We start from the raw sequence: 24,890 nt of genomic DNA, 5'->3' as shown, positions 1-24,890 counted from the left end.
AACTTTACTTCACCTTTTTACGTGTTTCCTGTCTTTCTTTTTGTCAGTGGTCTTACTCTTTTCTTGGCTAGGGTCAAGCCACTGGTCTATTTTTGACACAGCAACTCACTGCTCTGAAGGAACACATGTATCTGATTCCTCTGGTCCCACTACACCATGGAACCATGCCAGGGTCTGGACGGCAGCCACCCAGGCAGACAACCAGTCCTTTCCCACTTTTCCAAAGTAAACATCTATCTGCCACAGCCAGGTAAAACATGGGTGTCCACTTGGCCGTCTCCAGGCACTGGGACCGTCAACACTAAGGCACCTACATGTCTGATCACACCCAGACATGACGTTCTGTCACAATGCAAGTGATACGCCTCATCTTAGTCTCCTGTAGTTTTCTCTGGGCCCCTCCCCAGTCGGACCGGGAGTGACATGTTTAGCCGCATGTTCTCCTTGAATTGCTGGCTGTCTGAGTGGTGTCCAAAAAATGAGGTGGGCTTCATAGATAATTGGCAAAGCTTCTGGGGAAAACCTGGTCTTGTTAGGAGAGACGGCATCCATCCCACTTTGGATGGAGCAGCTCTCATTTCTAGAAATCTGGCCAATTTTCTTAAATCCTCCAAACCGTGACTATCCAGGGTTGGGACCAGGAAGCAGAGTTGTAGTCTTACACACCTCTCTGCAGCTTCTCTCCCCCTGCCATCCCCTCATTACCCCATCCCCGTAGAGACGGTGCCTGCTCCCAGACTACCAATAACCAGCAAAAATCTATTTAAGCATAAAAATTCAAAAAGAAAAAATAATATAGCACCTTCAACTGCACCACAGACTAAAACAGTTAAATGTGGTCTATTAAACATTAGGTGTCTCTCTTCTAAGTCCCTGTTGGTAAATGATATAATAATTGATCAACATATTGATTTATTCTGCCTAACAGAAACCTGGTTACAGCAGGATGAATATGTTAGTTTAAATGAGTCAACACCCCCGAGTCACACTAACTGTCAGAATGCTCGTAGCACGGGCCGGGGCGGAGGATTAGCAGCAATCTTCCATTCCAGCTTATTAATTAATCAAAAACCCAGACAGAGCTTTAATTCATTTGAAAGCTTGTCTCTTAGTCTTGTCCATCCAAATTGGAAGTCCCAAAAACCAGTTTTATTTGTTATTATCTATCGTCCACCTGGTCGTTACTGTGAGTTTCTCTGTGAATTTTCAGACCTTTTGTCTGACTTAGTGCTTAGCTCAGATAAGATAATTATAGTGGGCGATTTTAACATCCACACAGATGCTGAGAATGACAGCCTCAACACTGCATTTAATCTATTATTAGACTCTATTGGCTTTGCTCAAAAAGTAAATGAGTCCACCCACCACTTTAATCATATCTTAGATCTTGTTCTGACTTATGGTATGGAAATAGAACACTTAACAGTATTCCCTGAAAACTCCCTTCTGTCTGATCATTTCTTAATAACATTTACATTTACTCTGATGGACTACCCAGCAGTAGGGAATAAGTTTCATTACACTAGAAGTCTTTCAGAAAGCGCTGTAACTAGGTTTAAGGATATGATTCCTTCTTTATGTTCTCTAATGCCATATACCAACACAGTGCAGAGTAGCTACCTAAACTCTGTAAGGGAGATAGAGTATCTCGTCAATAGTTTTACATCCTCATTGAAGACAACTTTGGATGCTGTAGCTCCTCTGAAAAAGAGAGCTTTAAATCAGAAGTGTCTGACTCCATGGTATAACTCACAAACTCGTAGCTTAAAGCAGATAACCCGTAAATTGGAGAGAAAATGGCGTCTCACTAATTTAGAAGATCTTCACTTAGCCTGGAAAAAGAGTCTGTTGCTCTATAAAAAAGCCCTCCGTAAAGCTAGGACATCTTTCTACTCATCACTAATTGAAGAAAATAAGAACAACCCCAGGTTTCTTTTCAGCACTGTAGCCAGGCTGACAAAGAGTCAGAGCTCTATTGAGCTGAGTATTCCATTAACCTTAACTAGTAATGACTTCATGACTTTCTTTGCTAACAAAATTTTAACTATTAGAGAAAAAATTACTCATAACCATCCCAAAGACGTATCGTTATCTTTGGCTGCTTTCAGTGATGCCGGTATTTGGTTAGACTCTTTCTCTCCGATTGTTCTGTCTGAGTTATTTTCATTAGTTACTTCATCCAAACCATCAACATGTTTATTAGACCCCATTCCTACCAGGCTGCTCAAGGAAGCCCTACCATTATTTAATGCTTCGATCTTAAATATGATCAATCTATCTTTGTTAGTTGGCTATGTACCACAGGCTTTTAAGGTGGCAGTAATTAAACCATTACTTAAAAAGCCATCACTTGACCCAGCTATCTTAGCTAATTATAGGCCAATCTCCAACCTTCCTTTTCTCTCAAAAATTCTTGAAAGGGTAGTTGTAAAACAGCTAACTGATCATCTGCAGAGGAATGGTCTATTTGAAGAGTTTCAGTCAGGTTTTAGAATTCATCATAGTACAGAAACAGCATTAGTGAAGGTTACAAATGATCTTCTTATGGCCTCGGACAGTGGACTCATCTCTGTGCTTGTTCTGTTAGACCTCAGTGCTGCTTTTGATACTGTTGACCATAAAATTTTATTACAGAGATTAGAGCATGCCATAGGTATTAAAGGCACTGCGCTGCGGTGGTTTGAATCATATTTGTCTAATAGATTACAATTTGTTCATGTAAATGGGGAATCTTCTTCACAGACTAAAGTTAATTATGGAGTTCCACAAGGTTCTGTGCTAGGACCAATTTTATTCACTTTATATATGCTTCCCTTAGGCAGTATTATTAGACGGTATTGCTTAAATTTTCATTGTTACGCAGATGATACCCAGCTTTATCTATCCATGAAGCCAGAGGACACACACCAATTAGCTAAACTGCAGGATTGTCTTACAGACATAAAGACATGGATGACCTCTAATTTCCTGCTTTTAAACTCAGATAAAACTGAAGTTATTGTACTTGGCCCCACAAATCTTAGAAACATGGTGTCTAACCAGATCCTTACTCTGGATGGCATTACCCTGACCTCTAGTAATACTGTGAGAAATCTTGGAGTCATTTTTGATCAGGATATGTCATTCAAAGCGCATATTAAACAAATATGTAGGACTGCTTTTTTGCATTTACGCAATATCTCTAAAATCAGAAAGGTCTTGTCTCAGAGTGATGCTGAAAAACTAATTCATGCATTTATTTCCTCTAGGCTGGACTATTGTAATTCATTATTATCAGGTTGTCCTAAAAGTTCCCTAAAAAGCCTTCAGTTAATTCAAAATGCTGCAGCTAGAGTACTGACGGGGACCAGAAGGAGAGAGCATATCTCACCCATATTGGCCTCTCTTCATTGGCTTCCTGTTAATTCTAGAATAGAATTTAAAATTCTTCTTCTTACTTATAAGGTTTTGAATAATCAGGTCCCATCTTATCTTAGGGACCTCGTAGTACCATATCACCCCAATAGAGCGCTTCGCTCTCAGACTGCAGGCTTACTTGTAGTTCCTAGGGTTTGTAAGAGTAGAATGGGAGGCAGAGCCTTCAGCTTTCAGGCTCCTCTCCTGTGGAACCAGCTCCCAATTCAGATCAGGGAGACAGACACCCTCTCTACTTTTAAGATTAGGCTTAAAACTTTCCTTTTTGCTAAAGCTTATAGTTAGGGCTGGATCAGGTGACCCTGAACCATCCCTTAGTTATGCTGCTATAGACGTAGACTGCTGGGGGGTTCCCATGATGCACTGTTTCTTTCTCTTTTTGCTCTGTATGCACCACTCTGCATTTAATCATTAGTGATCGATCTCTGCTCCCCTCCACAGCATGTCTTTTTCCTGGTTCTCTCCCTCAGCCCCAACCAGTCCCAGCAGAAGACTGCCCCTCCCTGAGCCTGGTTCGGCTGGAGGTTTCTTCCTGTTAAAAGGGAGTTTTTCCTTCCCACTGTAGCCAAGTGCTTACTCACAGGGGGTCGTTTTGACCGTTGGGGTTTTACATAATTATTGTATGGCCTTGCCTTACAATATAAAGCGCCTTGGGGCAACTGTTTGTTGTGATTTGGCGCTATATAAAAAAAAAATTGATTGATTGATTGATTGAAGTAAAAGTTTGTTGCACATGAAGTCATTCCAGCGCTACTCAAGGATCCTCTGAAGAGACTTAGTTCCATAAACATCCAGTTTTCACTTTAGGTCACTGGTAAGCATCCATGTCTCACAACCAAGCAGTAAGTATTCTGTGCAAGAGCACCAGAAACCGAAAAGACTTGGACCTTTGAGCTTCTGTAAAGATATCAGCATCGCCAAACACCTGTGTGTAGTGACCTCATGACTCCATAAGCTCTTATAAAAAGGAGCGATTGAAAACTAAATGGTAGTTGGGGGGAGTCAGATATAAAGACGGCTCTGCAAGGTGTTGTATGAAATTTGAATAAAATTAAGAGCACCTCCACCGGGGTGATCACGGCAGCTGGAGGCGGAAACAATATAAAGTGTGGCATCTGGAGCATCTACTGTTAACATAAGATCAGCTGTGGATTCAGATGTGGATTTGTTGTCAAACAGCTGGTGTTTGAAATTAGCCAAGTGCCAAACACTGGGGAAATAGACAAAGTCAGCGAATAATTTCTTGACCCAATGACTGAATGTTTTTAACATGACAGTACCATAAGTAAGAATATGTGTTTCCATTTCCATTTGGGATTCTACAGTGGAAACAAGACTGACTGGAAGGAAAATTCCTTGGATCAAGTTGATGTTGGAGTTACAGCACACATTACAATTTTGCAATAAATTATGAACCCCTAAATAAATACTATCTGGTGGGGTTCCTTCTTGAGTGCACAACTATAGTTCATATGGTGAAGTAGGTTGTCCATTAAAGTTTATCGGTGCCGATATATATATATATATATATATATATATATATATATATATATATATATATATATATATTATATATATATATATATATATATATATATATATATATATATATATATATATATATATATATATATATCCACTCCTTTGTCCTTCAGTCCATCAGACTGTACAATTCCTCACTCGGGGAGGAGTAACAGGAAGACACAGGACAGGAAGGAGAGGAAGAGCAGTAGCCAGTAAATCAGCAGCGAGCAGTATTTCTGGTATTTATATTTGCTAATTGTTTTTTCTTTCACTTTCGATACTCTATGTGTTTCTTACCCTGTGTGCTGCTATGCAATGCTGCTGGAACCTCAATTTCCCTGAGGGAGTCATCCCAAGGGATTAAAAAAAATGTATCTAATCATACTGTCCACCCCTACCAACGCCTGTAGTTACATACTTACTGCATACATACATACTGCACATACTTGTGTATGTTAGTACCATGTGAGTAAACTCCTGAGACTGATCAGTTTCATTGCAACTCTCTTTTGAAACAAGTGTCTGCCTAACGCATGAAATATAAATGTAGACACTTTCACCAAACCACAAACAACTTTATTATGCAAATCAAAAAAATATTCCTGCTTACAATCCAACAGACAGATGTGGCCAACAACTGGTTACACAGTTTTATTTTTGCCTCATACCATGTGTGAGCTTTCACAATGACAAATTAGCTATTGTGGTGCAGAATTATACTCACTGGGTGCATCACAGTCCACACAGAAGCTGTTCCCCCTCACGTTTCTTATGGACTGAATGGCCATTGCATCACTTTGGCTGCCTAATCGAGACTGAGAAATGAAGGAAAGAAGAAGTCGCATCATTGCAAGAGCACGAGAAGGCAAACGATTACAGCTGAACTGGAATTACAGACAACCAGGGAGCACGCGGAACGGAGAGGTTTTTCAAAGTCTCGGAAAGACTTGAGGCGGAGAAAATATGAATATGAAAATGAGGCTATGTCTCGCCAGTATGCTGACACAAGCCGTGTTCTATCTCTGATGTGTGTCAGTTTTAATAAGAGCTCCCCCACACTGTGGTGCACCTGTCTGACAACCTCCCAGATGTGACAACTTGAAGTGGATGAGGAGGGGCGGGGGGAGGTTTAGGCAGCGATAAAGCTTGGAAAGAAGAATCAAAATGGAGCGGCAGAGTTGCTGCGATTAGATAGTAATCGCTGCTTCTGTCCAGTTGTGAGGCTTCTTATCTCAGTATTTCTTGACCTACCTTGTTCTTAATGCTTTCACACGACTGCAGGCTGGCGAAGATCTGGCTCTCGATCGCTTGGACCCACAGCTCCCTCTCCTCGTACGTAGATGCCTCAAAGTTCCACGTCTGACCCGTCAATGACACAATAACAAACTCAAAGGAGTCTTCTAGTTCTGGAAAACACCAATGAACAACAGGTTTTATTCAACAGAATACATGTTAGTTTGTCTTAAAATACAAGTGTGTTCTTTTTTTTTTTCAACAACGCACAACGAGGATTGACAAAGTAGCAACCTCCAGTGTTGACAAATTAAGCCACTGTGGAAATGCAGTTCCTTGAATGGCCACTTGAGCCTGGTTCCAAAAATAAGTCAACCCCCATAGAATCTCATGTTAAACTGTCCGAACATACAGAAGAAATAAACATGTCTACAGCCTGGTACAAAAATAATTGCATTAGCTGTACAGGTGTTTCCGAGTTCATGATGACTGCATTGTTTGGGGGGGCGGGTTGAATTTTTACAAAACATCCCTTTAAGTCATTTTAAGACACAACATTATGACTAATTTGGGGTGTGGTCACTTTGAGTGACAACTAATGTGCCAGGATGCTATTTGCTGTGAACATGATGGTGCTACAAATATCTAAAATAACATGTATTGGGTTGCAGTTAATTGTACTTTGACCATGTAAGAAGTTTGTGCTCCTGAAATTTTAGAATGAACACATTTTTATGTTCGTCGTTTGCTAATTAGCAGGTATCGATAGCTTGTTAATGTTAGCTACAATGATGTTTCCACAATTACTGAGGCAATATTCCAATCACAGTTTTTAATACCTAAACCAAACTCACCTATTCTGGAAACAAACACCCAGTCCACAAAAAATGCTCATTCATCGAACACCCAAACCAAAGTTAACCTATGAACTTTAGTTAGCTAGGTAACTGGTGAGTGTTCAGGCTTCACTCATCCTGCCAGGTCACGCCAGTCTTTCCCACACTCCACCTCTTTACCTACTTGTGTATTAGCCGGGTCTTAGGCAGTGTTAGGTACTAACAAGATGGTGACATCCAAAACCAACCCACCAACTTTCAAACCTGCTCTTCAGAAAACCTATGGGTGATGTCAAGGAGTGGTTGTCAAATATATAGGGTGTCCCAAAAATATATACATTTAAAACGCTCGACTTGACCCTTAAATGCTACAAACTTAATCACTTATGTTTCTTTTTTACTTGCAGAGACCCTGAAGTTTATGTTGATGCCATGCAAGACTCAGGAAAATGCCAAGATTAACCATACTACAACGAACAAAAATTATTGAGTTTTGGCACCAGACCAAGAGTGTCAAACAGGTGCAGCGACTTTATGCTAGACTGACAAAATGCAGGGCCAATATTGACATTGGTATGAAAAACTTAAACCTTTCAGCTTTCTATCAAGCCATAAATTTATTTCCTAGACATATGCTTTGACCATTTTCATTGCTGATAAAATGTTGCATATTTTTTTGGGGCACCCGATATACGAGGTCTATTAGAAAAGTATCCGACCTTATTATTTTTTTCAAAAACTATATGGTATAACTATAGGAATGGCTCAGAGACTGCCGCTTTGCTTGATCAAAATTTTTTCAGAAACTGTAAGGCACATCCGAGTGGACACCATTCGAGAAATTCAGCTGGTTTTCGGTGAAAATTTTAAGGGCTGATGAGAGATTATGGAGTGTTACTGTCGCTTTAAGGACAACCCACGGAGCCGGAGGGCGCGCCTCGATCCGAGCCGCTGTCGCCAGCCTGTTTCGAGCTGAAAACTTCCAAATTTAAGCCTCTGTTGACCCAGGACGTCGCGAGAGAACACAGAAGTTTCAGAAGAGGTCGGGATCAGCAGTTTATCCGGACATTCCACTGTTAAAGGAGATTTTGTAATGAAAGACGTGCGGACGGATTTGCGCGTCAGCAGGCAGCCGCTCATGGCCCGGCACTACAGAGAAACACCTCCGTTGGAAGCGTTACGGGACAAGTTTGAACATGCCCAGCTGTTAAACAGTTTCTGGGATACTCACTTGACTGAAAACCATTGAAAGCCGCCTGAATTTTACGAATGGTTATCAACGGTTATCAACACGGAGGTTCTCTGTGGCGCCGGGCCATGAGCGGCTTGGAAACCATTTTTTCCCATTAGTGTTTTGTTTTTTAAATGCAGACTGTTTTTTTAATCCAACATATGGTGTTAAACATGTTTGGGGATTTAAATTCAACACCGTCAAAACTCAGCAAGCTGTGGTTGTACAAGAGAAACTCCCCTGCTGGAAGGAAACGGTTCCTTTTAGACTTCTGCAAAGTAAATTATGGAAGTCCATATCAGAAATCCTGATTGGTCTGGAAGACACGCCCACACCAGCTACGCAAGAAAGACAGACAGACTGTTGAGCCATGACACAGCTTCTGCTCACCCGCGTTTTGCAGATGAGGTGTGGCAAACAGCAACTTGTTTACGTCTAAACTGATGGCCAACGTAACACGTTGTTTCTTGGAGATGTGTAAATACAGTATATTTCTCCTTTTCACCTCAGTGTCTACAAGATATTTTTGGTTCTGAACCTTAACAAGCAGTCAACCACTGCTTGTTAAGGTTTGTTGCCTCCAAACCCAGGCATCAGAAATGAAAGAAACTGCCAAACAAGCTGATTTCAACACACACACACACATATATATTTATTTGTTTATTTATTAAGGGTGTAATGACATGTATTTGTATTGAACCGTTTCGGTACGGGACGTTCGGTTCGGTACAGGGCTGCGCACGGGTGAGTTCGCTTTGCGTATGTTTACCATAACTTCTGGACTATAGAGTGCACCTGAATATTAGCCGCACCCACCAGTTTTAAAAAGAAAAAAGAAATTGTACATACTGTAAATAAGCTGCACTTATCTATAAGCCACGGGTCTCCACGTTGTAACATGAGATCTTTACACAGAAAGATGTTAGAAAGATTTTTTAACTTTTAATTAAATACGTACCTTAAATGCTTTTTTCCCCTGAAGTGTTACAAGTAAACATTGATGCGCACATCATCCAGTGAGCACGGTGTCCCTGCTTCACACAGAGAACTGAGTAATTTTATAACTTTTCTTGAGATTTCATCGCATGTGCAGCCAGGATCACATGGAGGTTGTGGTAAATGAGACGTTATTGAGGTGCTGTGACTTTTTTGACTTGTTGCGACTTGTTTTTCGACTTCCTTGACTTGTGTGAAGTGCCTTGAGGCAACCTTGTTGTGATTTGGCACTATATAAATAAATGAAAATGAAATGAAATGGTTGCGCCAAGACAAAGAACCAGTGTGGAAAGGTGGGGGGAGAAGACTCCGCTCTGCTAACTGATCTGACGGGGCAAAAATGCCGCAGAGTGACTTTCTTCACTAAAACGCACAGGTAAGACCTTATATTAACACTGTGTGTGTGTGTGTGTGTGTGTGTGTTAATTCACACCGCATGAGGAGCGCAGCTTTCAGGAAATCAATTGACAGCATCAACTGACATATTTGTTGTTTATTTGAGAACATTTTATTTAACTTAAGGCAGCACTTTGCAATTATTTTATTTTCCTGTTTCTATAATGTTACAATAAATTGGTTTAAACAAGCAAATTTAGGTTTTGCATTTTGTTCCCATACTGTACCAAAAATGAAACAAACCGTGGCCTTAAAAACGAGGTACGTATCTATCTATCTATCTATATCTATATCTATATCTATATATATATATATATATATATATATATATATATCTGTTTGTGTGTGAAAACTGAATGTGGCAAAAAGGCATTTAGGTTCGCTGCTCTCACCTCATGAATTAAACTCTTGGATATTTTAAATCTTAATGAGAAATGAGGGAATTTAAAAATGCTCTGCTTTTATTTTCCTATTTTTCTTCATTTATCTTTTGTTTTACTGCTTTATTCCTGTGAATTGTGACTTTATTGATTTTATAGAAATATTACTGTTTTTGTCACACTGACACCTTGACCAAAATCCAAATTATATTTTAAATTTTAAACCTGCTTAAATAAAGAAATTAAATACTGCAATACATTGTTAAGTTCTGTCATAGTAGGATAATGTTTCATATAATAGCCTCTACCAATTGGAATCAGATTTTTGTATCTGCAGCCACTACAATTTTAAAATAACAGAAAAAGTGACAGTAGGAAGGGATCTTTGGTTTCATTCCCTAACAGATAGGAAAATCACTAAGGTCCAGTAGGGAAGATCTTTATGCCACATTTCATTTACCTAAAAAATCAAAAACTTTATACTGGGAATGTCATCAGACCCAAGGTAAATGTGTTCCAGTTGCCACACAGCACCACAAGTCAGAAAATAAGATGGACACCTCCAAGACTGTGGAGTACAGACTGCTTCAAAAATATCTGGTCCATCAAACAGTTCTCATGGAAGAGGACAGATGGTGCAAACGTTACATGAGTGTTTTAATTTACTGCTTGGTTTGTGGCAAGGTGTGGCCAGTCACTGTTGTGAGAAACATCTGCAGAGACATACAATATTAGCAGCACCACTTTCTAAATAACACACTACGCAGTATGTCACACACAGTAGGACAGTACTGTGTGCAAAATCAATTAAATCAGACAGAAAAAGATGGACGTCCTTTAGGGCCCCTTCACACATAACATGACTGAAGCCGATTAGCACATGAAGGAAGAATTGTATGCCATTTGTGAAAAATCAGAGCTGCCTCCAATGCCTCATACACCTGTCGCTACAGTTATTCGTGCACACCAGCGGCTGAAAGACAGAGAGTGCCCTGTGAGAGCCCATTCGGTCCCTCTCATGGCAGGTGTCGGCCAAATTCCAGGTGACACACACGAACATCCAACACCGCTCGCTTGACACTTAGAAAATGTGTGGCCATTCGCGCTGTTAGCACAAAAATAGTGAGCAGAGGATCGCTTTCAAACTGGATGTGAAATATGTCTAAGTGCCCCCACGAGTGTGGCGTTGCAAAAAGTAACTCATGTGTATCGCACATGTGCGTGTATGTCACGCAACCCCCCCCTCCCCCAAACACACACAGCGTGCGGGGGGAGAGCACACATGCATGACATGCTGATATGTATTTACAGACATGATCACATGGGGGCCGGACAGCCATGTCTGAGAGCACACAGCCGGCAGAACAGATGCGCCGCAGGACCATGACAACAGGACAAGCCAACAGCACCACAAATACATCACTTTCAGTCAAATTATCACCAAAAATATGCCATAACAAACACTGTTTTGTCAGTTATTATGGCACTTTTTTCTCTTATTATTTACAAAAATGCGTTCATCTCCTTGTTGATTTTAGCCCTTTGACGCTCCTATTATAAGACAGTGATTGTAGTGCAGTGGTAAAGTTTCTGTCTGGAAATCAGAGCTTTTGTAAATTGCAAGTTCGAATCCCGTGACTGTCATTTATTTTTTATTTAACCAGGGTTATTTAACCGCAGGGTTCTGTACTGTCTCCCCTTTTATTTATTATTCATATCAACCCAGTGATATTCACTAATTATACAGCTGGTTTTTATTTTATTTTTCTCCACAGCAGCAGCGCGATGTGGTGCAACACGTCCCAGCTGCTCTCACTGTGTTTGTGCACACGCACAATGGTTCGTACTTCTCGCAAATCAGTAATATAAAGTGTTCGGAGGATCACCCAAGAGCACCCTTCTGCTAAATATGAATGAAATTGGTCAAGTGGTTCTTGAGATATCACGCTAACAAGGGTGGCAATGACAATATACTGAATACCTCTCTGTGGCCTTGAAATGGACCCCAAGGTTGCTGTAATTGACTGGTGTCGGGAGACCACCCAAGTACAACCTTATGCTAAATATGAATGAAATTGGTCAACTGGTTTTGAGATATCGCATTAACAAGCAAAAACTGATGAATGGACAGACAGATGGATATGCTGATCACAATATCCCCCCATTTCATACCAGGGGAATAAACAGCACAAACTACGACTACAAACTATAGCTCAAACTACTGCTGAGGCTCAGAGCAGCCATCTTGGATTGTGAACTTGGGGTATGTGGTGTCCCACCCGTAGAGACTGATAATGACCAGAGGGGGCCTGGAGCTCATTCTCCCAGTATTTTCATCTGCTATCATTTGAGAGGGATTTTCAGTTTGTTGGTGACCCACCGCTGTACTGACAGCCACACCAGAACCTCAACTCAAGTCATGAGGGGGCCAGTGTTGCCACAGTTACATTGAAAAGTTACTTAGAAGTTACATTTTACAGTTACTTCATTAGCAGCTGTGGACAACTTGTCAGCAGCAGATGAATGTACCTAATAAAGTAACTAGTATTCTAACGGTTATTTTTAAGATTGAGTACTCAGCAAAGTAACTGAGTTACCTTGCTGATTACTCAATCTTAAGCATAACCAAGTTAGATTACCCGTTACCTTATTAGTTACATTTCTTAATTAGTTGCAAGTTGTCAGCAGCTGCTAATAAAGCAACTGCATAAAGCTGCTAATGAAGTAACTGTATAAAATAACTGTAAAAAATAACTAAAAATTTAACTTTTCAAAGTAAGTGTGGCAACACTGCCAGGAGGAAGACTGGGAAAACACAATCTCTGAGTACAACTGGAACACACCATTAAACCCACAGTAACTACGGGTGTGCAGCTGGGTGCGCTTTTAGTTTAGTTCTATTTTGTGGAAAACTCGCAGCCTGTCCAGACTGTACCCGGCTCTCACCCAGTGACCACTGGGGGAGCCCGCCGTGACCCTTAAATAGAATAAATGTGTTCAGAACATGAAATAATGAATGACCTAAAATAGAACAACTGCTATTTGTATTTGATAAATTCTAAACGGCCTACAGATTTTCTTTCTTTTTTTAAGACATCGTTCTTCATGTTTAACTAAGCTTTATGAAAATGTCACCTGTCATCTTGGAGCAAGAGGTCTGACACAACATATGGTCCGACACATGTCTCTGCTGTTCAGAAGCAGTTCATTAACTGTGTACAGTACAATGTGATTCGTGTAACGTCTCTGCTCTGCGCACATGCTCCAGCTCATAGCCAAATGATTTGTAATTACCTAATTATGTCTATGCAAATAGCACTCTCATTTGCATAAATCATGCTTGGAGGACTGGAGGCAAGTAGACGCAACGGGAGTGTTTTCTTCTGTGCTGCTTTCTCCCAATTATGGTACAGGAACTGGTTCTTGGTACACTACCACGGTACTGCAAATGTTGTGATATCATCAAATGAAATAAAATGTAGTTAAAAAAAAAAAGTTTACTGACAGCACAAAGCACAAATCGGCATCATCATTTCCGCCACTTGAACTGTGAGGAAATGTTGAACATTTAATTAATACCAAATGACCGGAAAGGTAATTAGACGAATAATCTAATTAAAGACATTATTCCAATTTATTTTTATGATATAGGATACATGACGGCACTGTAAAGTGACAGATGTCTGACGTGCTCCAGATGCAGTCATCCTGTAGCAGTCGTGGAGGCTCGTCTCTTCAGGGGGAAAGCAATAATCCAATTAGCTCGACACTGACTTCAATTATCTGATTTAGTTTGTGGAATCGACTACAGGTCACAAAGAATCAATAAAGAGTTGGAGGCCTCTTTATTTAGACTTACAGTGAAAAAGTCTTTCTGTTGATGTGACATTTTGAAGCATCGGGAGTGTTTAAGTTATAAAATCGGCCGTGTGACGCTTGCAGATAAAAATCAAACAATGAACTGGAAACAACCCCAAGCTGAAAGGCTTAAAATAAGCAAAGAAATAATAAAAACCTGCAGCAAAACACAGATTTAAACTGTCTGATTGTACATTGCAAAAATGCAAAATCTATAGTCAAATTACAATTTGCACTTAATATAAGGCATAATCACTGAACAGGTAAAAAACTGCAGAAAGACTTGGTTTTAGATTATGCATATTAAAAATCTTGTTCAGGGAGAGCTCCCATCGCAGATTTGTGATGCTTGACTATATGTTTTTCACAAAATAAATAAATTAAAAAAAATAATTGAATGCCCAATCTTGGCCTGACATCAGTGGAAGTGGTTGGAAAAGTAGCAATGTAGAACACTCAAAGGAAATTTTAGAAATTATACAGTTATCTAAAAGAGCAAATGGTCAGATGTAATTTGTGCAAGGGGGTAATATTTTGCAAAAGTAGGTGACTGTGGACATCCAAGTACAATATTTAGTAATCAAGAGCTATCATTCTCTGCGCAAAAACCTTCCGATTCTCCTCTGCAACATAACTACCGTGAAAAGTATGTTGCTCTGTTCAATGGAAGACTATCTTGACATGTGAGCAGATTCATTTTAGCACTGTGGAAAAAAGCAGGAATAACGCAAAAGTATCATGCACAAACACATGTAATAGGAATCGTCTGTACTCAAGTGTATTTGGCCATAACCAACAATACTCTGCAGTCATCTGTTTCACTCGTTTGTAAGCGGCCATATAATAGTAGGTAATAAAAATTGTAATTTCCTCAATTTTGTAATTAGGATGCAAATTGGGGTTAAAAACTGGCAATGGGAGACCACCCTAATTCAAAGAGTCTTGGAAAGATTTTGTCTCGAGTCATATGTGAGAATAAAGCTTTTGACTCGCCATAAGATTTTTAAGATTGTACTGCAAAAACGAAACAACTTACAAAGTACATTTGTCTAATTTTAAGTCAAAATATCTAGTAAGCAACTCCCTTTGGCTTTCCAGAGCAGATCCGAGACAGATTTGTCACACGTTTTAATGCAAGATGCACTTCCTCGTGGAATGGTCTTGAACCGAGAACCTTCTAATCTGAAAGCAAGCACACGTTTGGCTGACACTCTGCTTCAAATCAAAATATCTAATCTGCACTTAATATAAGACACAATCACTTTAGTAAAATTTCAGTTAGACATAAGAGACTTGGAAACACCTTGTTGTGAGTGATATCTGAGAAGAAACCTACTGTAATGTTTGTAAAAGACATCCTAATATTAATAAAACTAAGCTCAAAGTGCGTTTCCTCAGCTAATTTCAAGACTTCACTTGTTCCACTGGGAGATTTCTTTAACATTAGAACTTAAACTAGAGCACTGCATTGCACAATTCCACAAAATTTTACCATGGAAAAACTTTTCAAGGTCAAAGTCCGGTTAGAAGTGGCTTTTCATAAGATAAATTAGATATGAACAAATATCAAGAGTATGTATTTAGTTCATGCAGTTGAACTGAAGGTTTTTTGTGGTGGTGTTGGGTTTTTTTCACCTTTTTTAGTTTCTGAATTCTTTTTCAGCTAATTTTCACAGAACATTGGTTATCATTGACGTTAAGAGGGGCATAATCTATCTCTTTTCCACACCTCTTTGCCTCAGTCAGTCAGTCAGTCGGACAGTCAGTCAAAGCTGCGTGTCGTCAGAGCGAGCTGCAAAAAGTTTGTACCTGAGTTTTCAGAGGTGGTGTTTGTAGTTGCCATCTGCCACGCCGGTGTTTGCCAACCCGGACAGTGGGAATACCACCTCAACCGGCAACTTAGCCCCGCGACTGGACAGCAACAACGTCCGAGGCCCAACGTGGTGAATTCACTGATGCCGCGCGCTGCGTCATTAGAGCCGCGCGTCACGAGTGCCGCTTCCCCGAGGCCTCGTGCAGCCACCGCGGATCCATCAGCGCGGAAACACTGAGGCCGCGCGGCACCAGCGCAGTGCAGATCCATCCCGGTGACAAACAACGCAGGCTGTTAACATCGGCGATCGACAAGCTGCTCATAAGCCGACCATGGGGCCTAAGAAGGTTCTGACAGCGGAGGAAGGTGACGATATTAAAAAATCTCTGGACTTTCTATCAGAGGAGATTTCTGTTGTGAAGCAGCAACAGAAATCAATCATGGATCTGGTGGAGGAGGTGAAGGCATTACGGCTCCAGAATGCCGAGAAAGACCGGCATCTGGTGCAGCTGGAAAATAGAGTGGCTGAATTGGAGCAGTACACCAGAATTAACGACGTCATCATCACAGGTCTTCATATCAAACCACGGTCCTACGCACGGGCGGTAACAGATGAGAGCGGAGGGGAGCCCAGTGAACAGGAGGTCAGCTCTGTGGAAAAACAGGTTGCTGATTTCCTCCTATCTAAAGGTATAGAAATGGATTTAAATAACATTGAAGCGTGCCACCCTCTGCCCCGGAGAAATGACGGTGATAAACGAACCGTCATCATGAGATTCATCAACAGAAAACACAAAACAGCACTGTTAAAACAAGGAAGAAAACTGAAAGGGACAAACGTATTCATCAATGAACATCTCACCAAACGGAATGCCGACATCGCCAGGAAAGCACGCTTCTTGAAGAAACAGGGAAAAATCCAGCACACATGGACTTCAAACTGTAAAATATTCATCAAACTGAACGGATCACCAGAACAAGCAAAGTCATGGCAATAAGGAACATCGAGGAGCTGGACAAATATGAACAATAGTGTTTATTAAAGCGAGGATCTGGACAAATATGACCAATAAGGTATGAGGACACAAACACATCACAACACCATGACACAGACCAGAGGAACCTATTCATCTACTACCTATTCATCTACATCTGGAGACAAGAAGGATATAACTCAAAGGATTGCTGATCATGGAAAAGTAGAACTGAGAACATTTAAATACACAGACCACAATGTACTGGACTTGGAGCACGATATAGACCTGGACAATAATTTCTTCTCAAATATCAATGACAGTTGTTGCTATTATACAGATGAACAGTTTAATCGGATCATTAAAACGGATAACAAATTATCAATAATCCATTTCAACAGCAGAAGTCTATATGCAAACTTTAACAACATTAAAGAATATTTAAGTCAGTTTAAAAAAATATTTAACATAATTGCTATATCAGAAACATGGATCAATGAAGATAAAGGAATGGATTTTGAACTGGATGGATATGAATTTAATTGTGTAAACAGAAAAAATAAGAGTGGAGGAGGACTGGCTGTGTATGTGGATAAGAACATGGATTATAAAATAGTAGACAATATGACAACTGTGATTGATAACTTATTAGAATGTATAACTATTGAAATATGTGAAGAAAAAAGCAAAAATGTATTAGTCAGCTGTATATATAGAGCACCAGGATCTAGTATTGAAACATTCACTGACTGTATGGGAAAAATGTTCTCAAAAACTAATCAAAAAACTGTGTTCATTTGTGGTGACTTAAATATTGATCTGCTCAATCCAAATAAGCATAAAATAACAGATGAATTTATCAGTATAATGTACAGTATGAGTTTATATGCAAAAATCACCAGGCCAAGCAGAATTACATCCCATAGTGCCACCTTAATTGATAATATATTCAGCAATGATATTGAGAATAACACTGTGAGTGGATTATTAATCAATGACATTAGTGATCATCTACCAGTTTTCATCGTTTATAATAGAAACCATCGGCGGAATCAGCCAGAGGAGAAAATAAAATACAGGCGAGTGCGGACAGAGGAAAACATGAACACACTAAAGAAGGATTTACAGGAGCAAAACTGGGAAAAGGTATACAGTGAAAGTGATGTTGATAGTGCATATGAAACTTTTTTACAAATATTTACATCATTATATGATAAAAATTGTCCGATTAAACAAGACTACAGAAAACAAAAAATCCAAGCTCGACCATGGATGACGAAAGGGTTACGAAATGCATGTAATAAGAAAAATACACTGTATAGAGAATTCATAAAACTAAAGACTAAAGAGGCAGAAAATAGATATAAGAAATACAAAAATAGATTAACTAATATTATATGGGTATGTAGGAAGGAATATTATAGTAACATATTATATAATAAAAACAATATTAAAGGAATATGGGATATATTAAATAGCATTATCAAAAATGGTAATAAAAAACAGAGTTACCCTCAGTATTTCATTGATAATAATGTCAAGAAGGAAAATAAGGATGAGGTAGTCAACGGTTTTAATAATTTTTTTGTAAATATTGGACCAAGCTTGGCAGAAAAAATTCCTGATTCCCAACCTGAGGATTGGGATAATAATCTCATAGAAAGAAATCCCTGTTCAATGTTCCTCACAGCAGTGGATGGAAATGAAATTATAGACATTGTGAATAATTGTAAATATAAAACATCTACCGATTTAAATGAAATTGATATGGTGGTGGTAAAACAGGTCATTGAATGGATTGTAGAACCATTAACATACATCTGTAACTTATCATTTCAAACCGGTAAATTTCCCAATCAAATGAAAATAGCTAAGGTTGTGCCGCTGTATAAGACTGGGGATAGACACCACTTCACAAATTATAGACCTGTTTCTTTGCTTCCACAATTTTCCAAATTATTAGAAAAGTTATTCAATAATAGATTAGACAAATTCATAAATAAACATAAATTACTTACTGATAGTCAATATGGATTCAGAGCACATAGTTCAACATCACTTGCATTAATAGAATCAGTTGAGGAGATTACAAACGCCATAGACCACAAATTACATTCAGCTGGAATATTTATAGACCTTAAAAAGGCTTTTGATACAATTAATCATGACATATTAATCAATAAACTTGAACAGTATGGGATTAGGGGGGTTGGTGTTGCACTGGGTGAGAAGCTACTTAAGTAACAGAAAACAGTTTGTGAAGTTGGGGGAATATACATCATCATGCTTGGACAATGCTTGTGGCGTCCCACAGGGGTCAGTATTGGGTCCAAAACTGTTTCTAATTTATATAAATGATATTGTCAATGTTTCCAAAATATTAAAATTAGTATTATTTGCAGATGACACAAGCATTTTTTGTTCAGGGGGGGATTTGCAGGAGTTACTGAGGAGGATCAGTATAGAAATGGGAAAATTGAAAATATGGTTTGACAGAAATAAATTATCATTAAACTTAAGTAAAACAAAATACATGTTATTTGGCTATTGTAATACAGACATACAGGTTCAGTTACAAGTCGAGGGGGGTAGATATTGAAAGGGTACATGAAAATAAGTTTCTGGGGGTGATAATAGATGATAAGATAAACTGGAAGACTCATATAAAACATATACAAAGTAAACTGTCAAGAAGCATTTCAGTTCTAAACAAAGCGAAACATATTCTGGACCACAACTCACTCCGCATTCTTTACTGCTCACTGGTTTTACCATATTTACAGTACTGTGCAGAGGTATGGGGTAATACTTATAAAGGTACAACACAATCACTATCAGTAATGCAGAAAAGAGCTATAAGAATTATTCATAATACTGGCTATAGAGATCATACAAATCCACTATTTTTACAATCCAAATTCTTAAAATTCACAGACTTGGTTCATTTTCAAACAGTACAAATTGTGTATAAAGCAATAAACAATTTACTTCCAGCAAATATTAAAAATATGTTTTTTAACAGATCAGGGGATTACAGTCTGAGGGGGAAATTTAATTTAAAGCATCAGTGGGCACGAACAACATTAAAAGGTTTCTGTATTTCTGTCTGTGGGGTGAGGATGTGGAACAGATTGGGAGTGGGGCTCAAGCAATGTCCAAGCATGAACCAGTTCAAACAGCGGTACAAAAATATGTTTTTTTCTGGGTATAGGGAGGAGGAAGGGTAATGAGGGTTAGGGTGTTTTTGTTTTTTGCTTCGGCTTGTAAATATATAGTATTTTGTATGTAAGTAGGTATGTGTAGGTGTATATTTATGTTTGTGTATATATATGTGTATATATGTATATGTGTATATATGTGTATGTATATGTGTATGTATGTTGATGTGTATATGTATGTGTATGTGTATATATATGTATATATATATATATTGATATCGGTTTAGGTGTGTAGGAATCTATGTGTATATGTGGCAAAGGGTATTACTGGTTGTGGGGAAGAAGGGGTAGGGATAAATAAGCTGATGCTTCACCCTACCCCTTTTCGGACATGTTGGGTACACAGTAGGAACTTTTTTGTTGTTGTCTTTACTGATCTATCTTGTAATTGTTGTTGTATCAAATGTTCGAAATAAACAGTTTTCATTCATTCATTCATTCATTCATTCATTCATTCATTCATATCTCTGCTATGCACAATTTGTGATTGCTTTTGGCATTTCATTTCTGACTAATAACTGGAAGATAGACACACAGGCATAAAATTGGAACATCTATCCAATTTTGGTGGTGTAGGTAAATCCATAACAGAAAAATGACAGTGACTGAGGCACTTTTGTTTGAGATATAATGCAAAATGTACAACAAATAGGCTTTTCAATATTAAATTCAAATGTCCACAAAATCCACAATCAGGATCAAATCCAGATCAAACTTTGCCAGGCAATAGTGAGTGCCAGTCTGCACATCCAATTCAAATATGAGAGTGATCGGCACATGTTTGATTAAGATATAATGTAAAATATGCATTAAATGAGGATTTCAATGTTAAATATAAATGTCCACAAAATCTGCAAATCTGGATCAGATCCCGATCAAACTTTGTCAGTCAATAAAGGATACCATCCTACATAATGCTCTCATACATGAAAGAAACCTGATCTTTTTTGACAGTTACAAATTTTTGAAAATTCATTCAATGTTAAAGACAGGGATTTTTCCAATTTCCAAGATTTTTTTTTCTGACTTTAACCGTTGACCTATGACCTTGAAAACCGAATGAGTTCTTGCCTATCGGGATATGAATCTTCAGTAAAAATTCATAATGATATATGAAAAATTGTGGGCTCCAGGTTGTTCACAAACAAACATACAAACAAACAGGGGCCAAAAACATAAAAACAAGCAAAAAGTTAATTTAAGATTTCTGGAAATAAGGTCTTGAAATGATCTGAGAAAACAGATTATGAGTTCTATTGTACTCATATTAACACGTATTATATCTTTTACAAATAACAGTTTAAAAATCTTGCCAACCAAAACATGTTTCCAAGAGTCACTTAACAAAATTTTTAAGATCTATTACCTAAAAATGTCTTTACATCTTAATGTTACAAATGCTATTTTAGTGACCGCCTTATGTTAAGTGTAGATTAGATTTCTGACTAAAAATCGACAAAAACATACTCAGCAGGATTTTGTTTTCTTACAGTGTAAACTCTGCGTCTCAGACTCAAATCTTGCTGTACTTGTGCGTCCGTCTTTTTAAAAACGCAAACAAAGCTAATTATTCTGTTGGCTGCCCAGGCAATAAATTGGAGGCATTAAAACACTTTCATTATGGAGATTAAAAAAGCAATGGATGGCTGAATTGCTAAACTGATGCGCATACAAGGGAAAAATAAATCTAATTCTCCATGTGCAGTAACACAAATACTGTATGAGACAGAGTAACCACTACAGAGACAGAGAACGGCGCGCAGCCAGAAGCCATAAGTACAATGGCGTCTCGTCTACATATCGCCATTACATCTGGCACACCGATATTACTTTTTAATGCTGTCCACAGAGTGGCAATTCCCAACAATTCCACATCATGAACCCAAGCAATTCTGCTCCATGTAAGCATGATGCTGAGGTCAAAGAGTTCCACGCAAAGACACTAATCTGAGCGTGAATGACGTGTCAAAGTAGCGCCGCTTTCACCTGTGATGATGAGCTTGTAAAAGGTCCATTATCTCCCATCGCTCAGTTGCAGCAGCTGACACGTTGCTAGCAGAGCAACGATCACGCTGTCACATTAACACGAGCATTAACCTTCTGACCACACGCATACAATCAACAAGTTCTTGCCGATTAAAAATGAATTAACGTAGATCTGCCAGTGGGCGGACAAGAAAGAACGCAATTCAAAGCTGGCCACCAAGCCAACGGTGAGTAATGATGGAAATATGATTTTCTTTAATCAACATGGCATAATAAAAAGGATATTAGAGTGTAACGGCCATTCAGGTACACGTGATAGACGTGTGTAGTTCTTCTTGCGATGTCTGTCCACCATTAAATAGATCATAAAACGACTCCTCAGATGCTCGCGGATGTTCATCAGCCACTTGATGGCTTCTGAAGTCACACAACACTTTCAGAGTGATAAACTGAAAAAAGTAAAATCAACTCTGCATTTTCTGACATTTGTGAAAGATATTTAGCACCATGTGCACCCCCTCACCCCTTTTGTTTTTTGTTATTTTGCATGCCGAGCCTCACTCTATAACATATCCGTTTGACCTGAGAATCGGAAAGGATGGCAGCCCGAGGATGGTGATTCCTCTATTGCCGTGCGTGCAGCAGAGGCACCGCTGAGGACCTGTGGACCAGATTAGCACCGCAGGGGGTTTGGCGCAGAGCCCAGCTGTGCCATCCATACAGCAGGCAGCAGCAACACAGCATCGATTCTGTCAAAGCCCCCTCGGAGAAGAGAAAAAAAAAACCCTCCGGAGTCTGGCCTCAGAAAGGACTCAGCAGACACCTCGAATAGCCTTGCAAACGCTCGGCTGAAATGACGACATGGCGCCGGGTGCGCAAGGTGAGCTATTGTTGTGTCGTGCGGGGCGTGTTGTGTTGCGTTGTATGCATGCATCAGACAGTCACTTAAAGAAGTGCTCGCTGTTCCCGTGAATTAACGAGCAGTTGGGAAGAACAGGCCAAGGCGGTGCCATCTGTAAATGTCACAGGCACTGCTTGCTCATTTTACACATCATTAAAGCCAATATTCCTAACCTGTATCAGAGCAATCAGGAGCAGGCCATTACTGCAACAGAGGCCCCAGGGGAACCACGACCAAACTCAGAAAGAAGAGAACAGGGAGGGAGAGAGAGGGATGGAGCGCACGCTTTATCTACCCGGCACGCATATACACACACATGCACCTTTTACACACATGCATGGATATATACACACACACACACACACACACACACACACACACACACACACACACACACACACACACACACCTTCCAACAATAAACAAACACATGAAATCAACACTGATACCGCTACTCTAATAGCTAGTGAATTTAACAACAGAGCAGAATGAAAACGGGGCCAATTATACATGTGTCTGTGGGCAGTGTGTATAGAGCCCAAATGAGAATCTTGTTATTCCTTCCCTTCTGTACTGTGGTGCTCAGAAAGCTAAGCCATTACAAGAGTTGAGGCTCCAGGGACAGCTTTCGGAAATGAGAGCGAGTCTGGGAGTGACAAAACAAAGTATTGAGATAAACACCCACCATTAGCACAGGCAGTTAAACCTCCATTTCCTAATCCTCAGCTGGACTCCAGAGGATATTAACCCTTGGTTTACTAAGGTGCAGGACAATAGGGGACTGGATTAAGCTGCCCTCACTGTTGCAAAACTTAACTCCACTTTTGATCGACAGTCAGCACTAATTATCATGTCGCGCGGGCGCAACAAGGACATCTCTCGAGTTCCAGTCGATTTCTAGAGGAGGGAGCAGGTTTGTTACTACGAATGTTGTGTCAAGTTGGCTACACATGTCATCAGACACTCTGTTCAGTGAGGTGACAATGAAAAAGAGACTTTTCGATTATGACAATGCAAGCTACACTGGTTTAGTGTGACAATTTTCTATCTCCCAGCGCCGTTCTACATTATTCACATTACGTCTTCCAATGTACAACATAACATCAGCAAAAACACGGATCATGACAACTAGAAGCTGGCTGGAGTTTTCCACCGGGAGCGTCATATAATATGACCACTTCCATATTGCTGTTGGACATCACCGTTGAATGTGTGGAGTCAAAAGAAGTATAGATGTGGTCATATGCGACCGCAGTGGAAGTCCGTGTCATAATTTATCAGACAGTCTGGTAGACTCATGGAGAAAGTTGGAAACTCCAGAGTCCAACGTTGCACACAGGACATCAGACACAGTCTTCACGTAATGGAATCTCTTTCATGAGGACAGACCATTTAATGCCCCCTAACAACAATATCCACATAGAGATTTTACCATCCCTGTCTGAAAGGGATTCAGCCCCATGTCCATAGAGTGTTTATTTGTGAGTGCCAACATCTTCTTTCAATTACCCATATCGCAACATAGTGGGCACACTATTATTGGGCACTGTAGTCTTGTTTGATAGTGGGTGATAAAGGGGTTAAATGAAAGAGCACATGATGGAAAAATATACTTCCAGGGACAGTCCCATTCTCACCCATTCAATCATCTGTCCCCATCAGAAACACAACACTTTCTCTGAGTTTTTGGGCAAATTACACGGCAAACAAAGTGAAAATGCAAAGAAAAAGTGAAGATGCGGTGGAAAGTGGACATGTGTTGTGGTTTGTTTATGACCTGGAGCTCAAACATGTCGAGGCCGTTGTGCAGGTGACGATGAGCGACCACAGCTACTCTGCCCAACTTCAACTCCTCTTTATTCACATTAAATCTCATTAAAACTTACCTACAACCTCTCTCATTTGTCTTATCTTCCCTTCTCCACTAATATCTGAAAAAAGCTGTACTTTTCACGACTGCTTCTGTGATTGCAGGCGAAAACAAAACAGTAAACCATCTTTCCGTGTGAAATGATGCTGTGTTTGTGTTGTGCAATGGCAGGCTGTCTACAGAAATGGTCAAATCCCGCTCTATCACCCAGGGGTTCAAACAAGACTGCACGGCCCCATTATTGCCTTATTTTGATGAGA

General features: G+C 39.6%; 1 protein-coding gene across 1 annotated transcript in view; it reads right to left on the bottom strand.

The window, feature by feature from the left end:
• The window catches only part of agap3 (ArfGAP with GTPase domain, ankyrin repeat and PH domain 3), a 213,041-nt gene that overhangs the window by 26,095 nt on the left and 162,056 nt on the right, over positions 1 to 24,890 (bottom strand). The window contains exons 14-15 of the mRNA XM_034183336.1: positions 6,190 to 6,344; positions 5,663 to 5,753 (exon numbers count right to left, since the gene is read on the bottom strand). Coding sequence (XP_034039227.1) covers positions 5,663 to 5,753; positions 6,190 to 6,344 — 246 coding nt within the window. The remainder of the gene's footprint in view (positions 1 to 5,662; positions 5,754 to 6,189; positions 6,345 to 24,890) is intronic.

The sequence above is a fragment of the Thalassophryne amazonica genome, chromosome 12 (genome assembly GCF_902500255.1).
Source record: "Thalassophryne amazonica chromosome 12, fThaAma1.1, whole genome shotgun sequence".
Lineage (NCBI taxonomy): Eukaryota > Metazoa > Chordata > Actinopteri > Batrachoidiformes > Batrachoididae > Thalassophryne > Thalassophryne amazonica.
Note: the sequence above shows the minus strand (reverse complement) of the source record. Positions and strands in the feature narration are given on the sequence as shown.